We start from the raw sequence: 12987 nt of genomic DNA on the forward strand, positions 1-12987 counted from the left end.
CAGAGGAGGATGTTACAGTAGTCGAGGCGGGAGATTATGAGGGCATGCACTAGCATTTTAGTTGATTGCAAATTGAGGAAAGGGCGGATTCTGGAAATATTTTTGAGTTGAAGACGGCAGGAGGTGGTGAGGGATTGGATGTGTGGTATGAAGGATAAGGCAGAGTCAAAGGTCACTCCGAGGCAGCGAACTTTGGGTACTGGCGAGAGCGTGGTGTTATTTATTGTAATAGATAGATTAGGTGGAGAGTGTAGGTGAGACGGAGGAAAGATGATTAGTTCAGTTTTGGCCACATTGAGCTTTAGGAAGCGAGAGGAGAAGAAGGAGGATATAGCAGATAGACATTTCGGGATTTTGGACAGCAGAGATGTGGCATCTGGGCCAGAGAGGTAGATCTGGGTGTCGTCGGCATATAGGTGGTATTGGAAGCCATGGGACTTTATGAGTTGTCCCAGGCCAAATGTGTAGATAGAGAAAAGTAGGGGTCCTAGGACAGAGCCTTGAGGGACGCCAACAGAGAGATGGTGGGATGAAGAGGTTGTGTGGGAGTGGGAGACACTAAAAGTGCGATTTGAGAGGTATGAAGAGATCCAAGAGAGGGCGAGGTCTCTGACACCAAGGGAAGAGAGGGTCTGTAATAGGAGGGAGTGGTCAACGGTATCGAAGGCTGAGGACAGGTCTAGGAGTAGGAGTATAGAGAAGTGCTTGTTCGCTTTGGCAGTAAGCAAGTCATTTGTGATTTTAGTCAGGGCAGTTTCGGTGGAGTGATGTGGACGGAAGCCGGACTGTAGGTTGTCAAAGAGAGCGTTAGAGGAGAGGTGGGAGGAAAGTTCAGCATGGACATGCTGTTCCAGGAGTTTTGAGGCAAGTGGGAGTAGTGATATGGGGCGGTAGCTGGTAGTAGAGGTTGGATCGAGGGAAGGTTTCTTTAGGATAGGTGTGACTGTTGCATGTTTAAAGGCAGAGGGGAAGGTTCCAGTCGTTAAAGATAGGTTGAAGAGATGGGTTAAGGCTGGAATAAGGATGGTGGTGAGGTTGGGAAGGAGGTGGGATGGCATGGGGTCAAGTGCGCAGGTGGTGAGGTGCGCTTTTGAGAGCAGACGTGCAAGCTCTCCTTCGGTGATGGTGGGGAGGAAGTTTATGGGGGAGGGGCAGTGGTCAGCTACATGGAGGGGTTGTGGTGGCTGAGCAGAGAAGACTTGCCTTATTAGGTCGATTTTTTCTTGGAAATAGGTGGCAAAGTCTTCTGCAGAAATGAGGGAGGTTGGAGGGGGCAGTGGTGGGCGAAGGAGGGAGTTGAAAGTGTTGAATAACTGTTTGGGGTTGTGTGTTAGAGAGGATATGAGGTTTCTGAAGTAATCGTGTTTAGCGGAGGTGAGGACTGAACGAAATGTGTGAATTGCATTTTTGAATGTGGTGAAGTCTTCCTGGGAGTGCGTTTTCTTCCACCGCCGCTCTGCAGCCCTAGACCTTTGCCTAAGTTTTTTAGTGAGGCTGTTGTGCCAGGGCTGTCTATTGATTCGTCTCACTCTGCCATGCACAAGGGGAGCGACTGAATCAATGGCTGATGTGAGGGTGGTGTTGTAGAAAGTGGTGGCGCTGTCTGTGTCGTGGAGGGACGATATGGAGGACAGTGGGAGGATAGAGTCGGCGAGGGTGTGCATGTTGAGGTGTGCAAGGTTTCTGCGGGGATGTGCTAGGTGCTGGACAGGGGGGGTAGGTGAGGAGGACAGGGCTGAAAAGGTCAGAAGATGGTGGTCAGATAGGGGGAGGGGGGAAGTTGTGAAGTCAGAAAGGGGACAGAGGCGGGTGAAGATGAGGTCTAGTGTGTTTCCATCTTTGTGGGTGGCAGAGGTGGACCACTGAGTTAAGCCAAAAGACGAAGCAAGGGAGAGGAGTTTGGAAGCAGCTTGTTGGCGAGTGTCAGTGGGGATGTTGAAGTCACCCATGATGATGGTGGGAATGTCAGCAGAGAGAAAGTGTAGAAGCCAGGCAGAGAAGTGGTCGAGGAAGGCAGTGGTTGCGCCCGGGGGTCTGTATATGACAGCCACTTGGAGGTTGGAGGGAGAATAGATTCGGACAGAGTGCACTTCAAAGGAAGGCAGGTCGAGGGAGGGTAGAGGTGGGATTATGGTGAAGTTGTAGTTGTTAGAAAGAAGGAGGCCCACTCCTCCACCTTGTCTATTGCCAGGGCGAGGAGTGTGGGAGAAGTGCAGGCCACCGTAGCATAGTGCAGCTGGGGAGGCAGAGTTGGATGGTGTCAGCCATGTTTCGGTGATGCCTAGAAAGGATAGATTGCTGGAGGTAAAGAGATCATGAATGATCAGCTTATGTCACACGTGGTGAGGTATAGCCTCAAAGTCCTTGCTCCGTATGAGCAGTTCTTATGTAGCACGGACAGAAGGTGTTGGTGCAGCAGCATCTGGAACCACCGCAATTAATATAGCAGGATGGCAACTGGCTTAACCGAGGTATATTCCAAAGGAGCAGGGCAGACAAAGCAATGAGGAACTGGTGTAGCAGAGCACAAGAGGTTCAAGTGCAGATCAGATCAAGTGACGTAACAGAGTTATCTCAGCATTGAGGAAGCGGCGTAGAAGAGATGAGTTGCACTGTGTGTTGAAAGGCAGAGCTGATCCAGCCGTGTAGCAGAGCTGCGTATGCCACAGAGTCCAATACTATGAAGCTGGCACAGTGATATTGCAAAGTTGACTTAGCAATGTAGCAGATTTCAGTGTGCAACAGACTAAAGGCCACTTTACACGCTGCGACATCGGTAGTACGCGTCACACGCACAGACCTTCCTAACGACTTCGATGTGGTCGGCGAACAAACTCTTTTTTAAGGGGGAGGTTCGTGTGGCGTCACAACGACGTCGATCAGCGGGCCACCAATAGAAGCGGAGGGGCGGAGAGCAGCCGCATGAAGGTTACTCCCACCTTGCTGCCAGAGGACGCAGGAACGCTATTGTTCGTCGTTCCCGGGGTGTCACACGTAGCGATGTGTGCTGCCTCAGGAATGACGAACAACCTGCGTCCAAAAGGAGCAACGATATTTGGGAAAGGAACGACGTATCAACAATCAACGATTTTTGCCGTTTTTCGAATCGTTAGCGGTCGCTTGTAGGTGTCACACGCAACGACGCCGCTAACGACGCCGGATGTGCGTCACGAATTCCGTGACCCCAGCGATTTCTCGTTAGCGATGTCGTTGCGTGTAATGGGGCCTTAAGGCCACGTGCGCACGCTGAGTATATGGTAAGCCAAAACCAGCCGTGGGGCAATCAGACGAAAAGTATTATAGAAACACATGCATAACTTCTCCAGGTTTTACCCACTCCTGGTTTTGGCTTACAAATGCTGAAGTAAGATGCTCACCAAATACTGTATTGTGCACGTGGCGCAACAGAGGTAGCAAGGCTGGAAGGTTCAAATAACAAAAATGGTGTAGACATTAACCACCTGAATACTCAAGATTATATGGCACAAGCGTAATATCAACCCAATGCACTGAGGAACAGAGAGAGACGGCTGTTGGAGCCAGGAGAGTTGAGTAACAGCTTCCATTCTCCAATGCAACAGGACAGACAAAAATGTACTTAGCTGGTAAAAAGGATGGGCCAGCATGACTCAGTGCCTATTTACCTCCACAGTCCGGTCTTAATTAATGACACATCTGCCCTGACATCTGAATGACATACAGTATACAAATATTTTTTAGACCTTCACCATATTACTTTGTGATTAGCTATTGCAAAGATCAATGTACCATATATCTATATTGGGGAACATTTCATTTAGTGTAGGGTACAGTCATGGGCATTTAGGTGTAGCTCAGTGATGGTAATATGTCTTTTGATATAGAAAGGAACTGTGCATGTAAAATCACTTGTACACTGCAATGTAATATAGAAGCATATGTATGCACAATGTATGGACAGGCAAGGGCCACAGAACGCCCAAGGGCCAACAATTGCCCACTATTCGTATAGCCACATGATAAAGGAGAACTGTGGTGACTGTGCTCTGTGGGAATAATGATAGCAGTTATAAACTATGTTACAGTCTAATCAACAATTACATTATATAATGTACATTACCGTAATTACCGTACCTGCATGTAATGGCCGGGATGATCAGATCCGTCAAGATTCCAGCTTCATATATGGTTTCTAGCCACAGATAGATATAACTGAACTCTTGGCTCCACCATGTGGTAAAACCTGGTATTTATTGCACCCAATGTATTTGTCAGTAGTCCTTATAGTGAGTATAATCCTAATTTAATTTTATTTTTCTCTTTACTCTACCTTCATCCTACTTTAGGGCTGGACACAGATGTCTCCCCGAATCACTTACAGAATAAAGCCTACGTGCGCCAGTTTCAAGTGATCGACAATCAGAACTTACTTTTTGAGCTGTCCTACAAACTGGAGCCTAATGCGCAGTGACCGGAGCACTGTATGCCAGTCAGAATGCATATGGCACAGGGTGCTGTATGCTCAGATATAGCTATATGAGGATGAATTGTGAGAAATACCATGCTACTGAAGATATCACATAGATTGTGCTACATGGGTCTGGTCAGTAATGGACAGAAGTATCCTATGCACTAAGAAAGGAGACTTCTAGCACCTTCTCAAAGGACGAATGGGTGTCGTACATTAGGCTATAGACCAGGAGATATTTTTGTAAGAAGATGACATGTACAATCCACTTTGTGCTATTTTCTTATTGGGGGAAATCGAAGGGTAATAATTCTATATAAATATATATATATATATATTGGGTTTCCGTCCTGCATTTGACGTTTAGCAGGATACAAGTTTATGTACAGAAGTATTAATGGGAATATAGAAATCTTGCTGTATATAGTACGTGTTGTATTTTGGGAGGTGGGTGTATAGTGGGTATATTTAAAGGATAGAGGATCCGCTGATATACAAATGTGTGTAATATAAATATATGTTACAGTACAGGAGGACATGAAACCGGGAGAAATCATGGACAGAAGGATAAGTGGGGGTGGGGGTGGGTGGGTTAAAGGATAACTTCAGCCAAACATGGAAAATTCATGTCATTTTCAGTAAACCGTCAACCTACACATATAAGACGGGCTCTTCTAACTCATCCCTTCTGTAGTAGCCGTTATATCAGCATTCTGTGGCGCCATATTGTCAGAACTCTGTGGTAGCCACATTAGCAGCACTCTATGGCGGCCATATTGTCAGGCTTTGTGGCGGCCGTATTGTCAGAACTCGATGGTGGCCATATTATCAGCACTTTATGGTGGCCATATTGTCAGACTTTGTGGTAGCAAGTTTGCCAGAACTCAATGGTGGCCACATTATCAGCACTCTATGGCAGCTATCTTGTCAAAACTCTATGGTGGCCATATTATCAGCACTCTATGGAGGCCATATTGTCAGACTTTGTGGCGACCGTATTGTCAGAATTCAATGGTGGCCTTATTATCAGCCCTCTGTGTCAGCCATATTGTAAGAACCGACCAAGCATTTTTTTTCAGCCAAAAATTATCTACCCCACCATACCTTGGGCTGGAGCAAGTGTACATGTGTTCTTTATAGGTTAAGGGGCAAGTGTCATTGCCTAACAACTATGGCGGGCGCTTATCTCCCCTGAGACCAATTTGATCGAGCATATCCAACCAGTCAATCCTTCGCTCCCCCATTGGTAGATGTGGGAAGACCCCTATAAACATTGATGGGCTGGTCTGATTGAAAATACTGGGCTCAGCTGTGTTATTCTACAATGTACACAATACTTAAAGGGTTTATCAATTAAAAGTTTTTTTTTATTTTTTACAGCAGCTCAGAATGAGTTTAAATAATAAAATAAGTCATCCTCGCCTATACCTGCCACTCCTGTTACTACATTTCCCCGTCACCTGCCCGCCTGCACTTTCTGTGGCAGCTATGAAGTCGTGACATGGACGTGTTATTGGTGCAGCAGCCGCATGTCTGTGCTGGGGCGTCATCGCGGCAGCCGAAATTACAGAGACTGGCAGCAGATTGGTAAAAGGAGTTGGAATTCTTTTATTACTTTATTCAAATCTCTTTTTTTGAGTGGACAATCCCTTAAAGGGGAGCTGCAGTAGTATGTGATAACTTTGTACTTCCACTATTGTATGGCCACCATAGATGCGTAGATGATTAAAACATCCCCGTAGTTGAAAACCTACAGAGGTAGGATATACCTTATCCTATTTTTCCCTAAGGTATACAGTATTCTCATGATCTGCACAGCTGAAAGGCATGGTGTTATGATCTTAAAGGGGTTTTCTGGTCACATAGATTATTAAAGCACTGTAAAGCCTATCAAAAATAAAGAAGCTTCATCATATTCTTGCTGTTAAAATTCTGCTCGGTTCCTGAGTGGACATGTGTGACCTCCAGCTCGTTACTTCCTGCTATAGTCCGTTCAAAGCACAGAATCTAAACATTTCCTGTCTGTGTTATGACCAGCCCAGCTAGCAGCCTTGCCGTGTGCTCGGTGATGTCTTAGGGGGCGTGGCCTGTGATCCTCAGAAAGCTTATAGTGACTGGGGATGTGCAGAGGTATGGCGGAAGAGCACAGAGGTGTCACTCAGGAGAAATAATCTTATCAACTTGTGACTTTGGCCAAAAGGGATGAAGCCGGAAGTTCCAGAGTACAAGATTACATTATGTAAATTAATACATTATATGACTACATTACCCCTGAAGTATTATGAGCATGTGTGGTGCCAGTGTCAGCACCTGAAATCTTGTTAACTAAGGGCCACTTTACACGCTATGACATCGCTAAAGTGATGTCGTTGGGGTCACGGAATTTGTGACGCACATCTGGCCGCGTTAGCGGTGTCGTTGCGTGTGACACCTATGAGCGATTTTGAATCGTTGCAAAAACGTTCAAAATCGCTAATCGGTGACATGGGGGTCCATTCCCAATTATCGTTGCTGCTGCAGGTACGATGTTGTTCGTCGTTCCTGCGGGAGCACACATCGCTATGTGTGACACCGCAGGAACAAGGAACCTCACCTTACCTGCGGCCGCTGGCATTGAGGAAGGAAGGAGGTGGGCGGCATGTTATGTCCCGCTCATCTCCACCCCTCCGCTACTATTGGCCGGCCGCTTAGTGACGTCGCGGTGACGCCGAACGCACCTCCCCCTTGAGGGAGGGATTGTTCGGCGGTCACAGCGACGTCGCTGAACAGGTATGTGCGAATGATGCTGCCGTAGCGATAATGTCCACTACAGCAGAGATCAACACATATCGGCCGTACGACGGGGGCAGGTGCTATCGCACGCGACATCGCCAGGAAATGCTAGCGATGTCGCAGCGTGTAAAGCGGCCCTAAGGCTGCTTTCACACTTGCGTTGTTTTAAATCTGTCAGGTACGTCCTTGCAACCCAACGACGGATCCGTCGTTTTTTAGATGTCAACTGAGGCAACGGATGTGTTATTTCACAGGATTCCGTTCACAGGAATCCTGTGAAAAAAACTGATCTCTTGCGTCCGTTACATCCGCTGTGCGTCCATTTTTTGACGGATCTGTCATGATCCGTTTGTGTTTGGGACAGCCCAATGGGTGTGCCAAACATGCTGGGCATGCTCGGTAGAGCATGACGGAATCCCGCACCATAGACATCCATTACAGCTGTAGACAGATGGCGACGGAATCCTGCGGAGTGCGTTTTTTTGCCGCTCCAAAAAAACGTTACATTCAGCGTTGCTCCCGCCTGACGGTCAGTCAGTGAACGACCGATCCGTCATGCAGCGGATGCAATGCAAGGCCATCAGTCACTAATAGAAGTCTATGGGGAAAAAACGGATTCCTCAAGGCGACGGATTGTGACTGATGCAAAACAACGCAAGTGTGAAAACAGCCTAACATTATTAACCGCAGGAGAGTCTCTAGACCATGGATAGTAGGTGAAGTGAGGAATATTAGGAAGGAGAAACTGTGTGTGCAGTGATTTATCCGTCTTGAGACTGTATAGGGTCTCAAGATTGTGCAAATTTACAGCATGGAAATGTGTGTGAGCTGTGGGATAGATAGACTATGTGTGCACGCTGCATGTTTGTGGTGACCACAAAGATGCATGTTTTTGGTCCCAAAAAGACGCTCCCTCGGCATGCATTTTTTGCCGCGTTTTACTGGTTTTTTTTACCACGTTTTTGCCCAGTGCATTTTTTAAGTCAAATCTATTGACTGGAAGGGCTCAAAAACGCAGAAAGAATTGACATGCTGCATCTTTGGGGTCACCACAAAGACACAACCAAAAAAAAGCTGCAACGTGCAGACAGAAAAAAATGAAATCTCATACACTTTGCTGGGGAAGGAAATGCATGCAGTTTTGGGACCAAAACTGCACCCAAAAAAACGCAGCGTGCACAGAAGGCCAATCAGTTCTGGCTCTTGTGAAATGTATTCTAGGGGCACAAAGGAAGAAATGACAGGACGTTCATGATAAAACAAATATTAAAAGAAAAAAATCCTACATACATATACACACACACACACACACACACACACACACACACACACACAGATGACTGCAAGGGGAGTTACACATTTTTAATAAAGGTAATGTGATGCTAGTCACTACTCACAGGCTAGCTGTGAGTCTGGGTAGTCAAGATATTAGGAGGGCTTGTCATAACCAATGGGGGTAACACAAAGGCGTAGTCAGGACACGGTCCAAGCTGAAAATTCCAGGAAGGTAGTGGATCAAGATAAAGAGGCTAGGTAAACGGGTAGTCAGAAGCGAGGTCAGGCAACAAAAGAGCAGAGACCGAGCACAGGAAGAAGGCACGTAGACACCACTGAGCTTAAAGCTACAACTGGCAGTGATATGACCACTGCCACACAACTAAATAGACAGGTAATCACCTTAAATAGTGACACCTGGAGGTGATCAGGCTGCAAAGCAATCCTCAATTTGCATGGGAACAGCCCAGCCCGCTCCAGTCCCAGATTGTGCTGCTTTGCTCTCATTCAGAATCTTGACAGCCCAGCACGCCCCTGCCATCTGTTGGGCAGCTGAGCTGTCACTCACAGCCTCCTTATGACACAGGGAGTGGCTGATTCGTGACCGCTAACAGGGGTGTTTGGAGATTCTTTTGTGCCCAGAAATCCCCTTTCACCTTGCGGCAGATATCATCATGCTAATATAATTGTTACAGTGCCTTTTAATACCTCATGAATGTTTACACATTTTTTCACGTTACAACCACAAACTTCAATGTATTTACTGAGATGTTATGTGATAAAACACAAAGTATCAAGTATTTGTCAAGTATAAAGGAAATGAAACAAGGTCTTTTAATATTTTGAAAAACTAAATCTGAAAATTGTGACGTACATTTGTATTCCGCCCCCCTGAGTCAATACTTTGTAAGTCTTGGGGTATGTCTCTACCACCTTTGTACATTTAAGCGGGCTTTACATGCTACGACATCACTACAGCGATCTCGTTGAGGTCGCAGAATTTGTGACGCACATCCAGCCGCTGTAGCGATGCCGTTGCGTGTGACATCTATGAGCGATTTTGCATCGTCGCAAAAACGTGCAAAATCGCTCATCGGTGACATGGTGGTCCATTCTCAAATATCGTTACTGCAGCAGTAACGAAGTTGTTCCTCGTTCCTGCTGAAGCACACATCGCTCCGTGTGACACCGCAGGAACGAGGAAGCTCTCCTTACCTGCCTCCCGGCCGCTATGCGGAAGGAAGGAGGTGGGCGGGATGTTCGTACCGCTCATCTCCGCCCCTCCGCTTCCATTGGGCGGCGGTTCAGTGACGCTACAGTGACGTTGCTGTGACGCTAACGAACCGCCCCCTTAGAAAGGAGGTGGTACGCCGGTCACAGCGACGTCGCAGGGAAGGTAAGTACTGTGACGGGTCCAGGGATGTTGTGCGACACGGGCAGCGATTTGCCCGTGTCGCACAACAGATGGGGGCGGGTACGCACGATGGCGATATCGGTGCCGATATCGCAGTGTGTAAAGCGGCCTTTAGAGGCTTAAATGTTTGCCCCTTGACCCTTCTTTGCAAAATAGCTCTAGCTCAGTGAGATTGGATAGAGAGAGCGTCTTAACAGAAATTTTCAAGTCTTGTCACAGACTCTCAATGGGATTTAGGTCTGGACTATGACTCAGCCATTCAAACACATGAACACTCTTTGATGTAAACCATCCATTGTACTGTAGCTCTGGCAGTATTTGTTAGGACAGACTTCAGAATGAGGCACAGGTTCACCTTCCAGCAGGACAACGGTTTGCCGGATTCGGCAGACTCCAGTACAGTGAGATACAGTACAATGGCAGCTCAACAAGCTCCGGTCACATGCTGTCATGTGACCGGAGCTTGTCGCGCTGCCATTGTACTGTATACACTGTACTGGAGTGCGCTGAATTCGGCAAACCGGCGAAAAGCCGGATGTGTGAAACTAGCCTTAGTATCGTTGTCCTGCTGGAAGGTGAACCTGTGCCTCATTCTGAAGTCTGTTAGAGCTCCTAACAGGTGTTCCTCCTTGATTGTCTTGTATTTAGCTCCATCCATCTTCTTATTAACTCTGATCAGTTTCCTTGTCCCTGCTGAAGAAAAGCATCTCCACAGCATGATGCTGCCACCATTATTATAAAATTATTATAAAATATTATGTTTGATGGTGAGAATGGCGTTTTCAGTGTGATGTGCAGTGTTAATTTTCCTCCACACATACTGTTTTTCATTTAGCCCAAAAAGTTCTACTTTGGTCTCATATGACCAGAGCATCTTTTTTCACATGCTAGCTCTGTCCCCTACATGGCTTTTTGCAAACTCCAAATTGTGTGTCCTCATGGCTTGTGTGACGCCCTGGACTAGTCAGATCGTCCCAGGTAGTCCCATGCACACACACACCCCTCCCTAAAAAGGTGACAACAGCCAAACTTCAAAACCCTTGTCACCACTCTCCAGTTTTGATGTCCACACCAGGGTACACTTGCTTTCAAAAACAGCTTTCTTCTTGCCACTCTACTATAAAGGCCAGATGGGTGGAGTACATAACCATTAGTTGTCCTATGGACAGATTTTCTCACCTGAACGGTGGATGTCTGCAGCCTCTCCAGAGGGACCACGGGCCTCTTGGCTGCTTCTCTAATTAGTGCTCTCCTTACTTGAGGTGTCAGTTTAGGTGGACAGCCATGGATTGGTTGCTTTGCAGTTGCGCCATACTCCTTCCATTTTTGTATGTTGGATTGAGATGTGCTCTGTGAAATGTTCAGAGGTTGGCCTATATATATATATATATATATATTGTGAGGTAGCACGGTCGGCTGCGCAGCAGAAGACACGGGATCCAGGCATTAAGGTTCACAGCACACGGTTTTAATGTCCAAACAAAAGTCCATAACAAAAATACATGTGCCTCTCCAGCAGAAAACTCAGGGAGTTGTGTTCACTCCCCCACACCCGGCACACCTGCCCTTGTTCCTGATTCTATTTAACCCTTCCTTCAGCCTGTAAGGAAACAGCATTAACCATATAGTGGATTTACTTTCTATCATGGAGTGAGCACAACCGGGGCGAGACATACCGGCCGTCATAGATAACCCCGGTCACAGCCTCACATACCCCCCCCCCCCTCAGTTCAAGCGTGCGGGGTTGAACTCCAGCCATCAAACACGGGCCGCGGGACAAGGCATCGGCGTTGCCCTGCAACCCACCGGCCCTATGTTCAACCGTAAACCGGAAGTTCTGCAGAGAAAGGAACCACCGGGTAACCCGGGCATTCCGTTCCTTGGCGGACCTCATCCAGACCAGTGGAGAGTGATCCGTCACCAAGCGAAACTGCCGTCCCAGCAGGTAATAGCGTAGGGACTCCAAGGCCCACTTGATCGCCAGGCACTCCTTCTCCACTACGCTATAATTCCGCTCGGGAGGGGTGAGCTTCCTACTTAAGAAGGTGACGGGGTGTTCCTCCCCCTGAACCACCTGAGACAGCACTGCCCCCAGGCCGACCTCCGAGGCGTCAGTCTGTACTATGAACTCCTTCCGGAAATCAGGGTTGACCAGAACGGGCTGTCCGCACAGGACCTCCTTCAGGGCCCGGAAGGAGTCCTCGGCCTGCGGAGTCCAGCGCACCATGACGGACTTCTTGCCTTTGAGGAGGTCCGTCAAGGGGGCTGATAGTCCCGCAAAATCTTTTACAAACCTCCTGTAGTACCCCACGATACCCAGGAAGGCCCTAACCTGCTTCGTGGTCAGGGGTCTAGGCCACTTCTGGATCGCCTCAACCTTGTTAATTTGGGGCTTAATCACTCCTTGGCCTATCACGTAGCCCAAGTAGCGGGCTTCCGTGAGTCCCAATGCACATTTCTTGGGATTGGCTGTCAATCCAGCTGTTCGAAGCGCGTCCACCACCGCTTGTACCTGTTCCAAGTGAGTCTGCCAATCGGAGCTGTAAATAATGATGTCATCCAGGTACGCTGATGCATATGCCTGGTGGGGTTCCAGCACTAAGTCCATCAACCTCTGGAACGTGGCCGGAGCGCCATGTAACCCAAAAGGCAAGACAACATAGTGGAAGAGACCCTCTGGCGTAACAAAAGCGGTTTTCTCCTTGGCGGACTCCGTTAGTGGCACCTGCCAGTACCCCTTGGTCAGGTCGAGCGTGGTAAAATATCGCGCCTGTCCCAGCCTATCAATCAGCTTATCCACCCGGGGCATGGGGTAGAGATCGAACTTCGATATTTCATTCAATCTCCTAAAGTCATTGCAGAACCTTAAGGAGCCATCGGGTTTTGGTATTAGGACAATCGGACTAGCCCATTCACTCCGGGATTTTTCGATGACCCCCAGGCGTAACATTGTCTTTACTTCCTCCGATATGGCTTGTCGTCGAGCCTCCAGTACTCGGTATGACTTCAGGCGTACCTTCAGGTGGGGCTCGGTGACAATATCATGTCGTATCAGACTGGTCCTACCGGGCAGCTCGGA

The 12987-nt window shown here is 47.8% G+C and overlaps 1 protein-coding gene across 4 annotated transcripts in view; it reads left to right on the forward strand.

Annotated features, from left to right (window-relative positions):
* The window catches only part of RAPGEFL1 (Rap guanine nucleotide exchange factor like 1), a 136486-nt gene extending 130663 nt beyond the window's left edge, over positions 1-5823 (forward strand). For all 4 annotated transcript variants that reach the window (XM_075350148.1, XM_075350149.1, XM_075350147.1 and 1 more), the window contains one exon: positions 4326-5823. In XM_075350148.1, coding sequence (XP_075206263.1) covers positions 4326-4450 — 125 coding nt within the window. In that variant the 3' untranslated portion in view covers positions 4451-5823. The remainder of the gene's footprint in view (positions 1-4325) is intronic.
* Positions 5824-12987: the final 7164 nt, after the last annotated feature.

This window comes from Anomaloglossus baeobatrachus, chromosome 5, assembly GCF_048569485.1.
Source record: "Anomaloglossus baeobatrachus isolate aAnoBae1 chromosome 5, aAnoBae1.hap1, whole genome shotgun sequence".
Classification (NCBI taxonomy): domain Eukaryota; kingdom Metazoa; phylum Chordata; class Amphibia; order Anura; family Aromobatidae; genus Anomaloglossus; species Anomaloglossus baeobatrachus.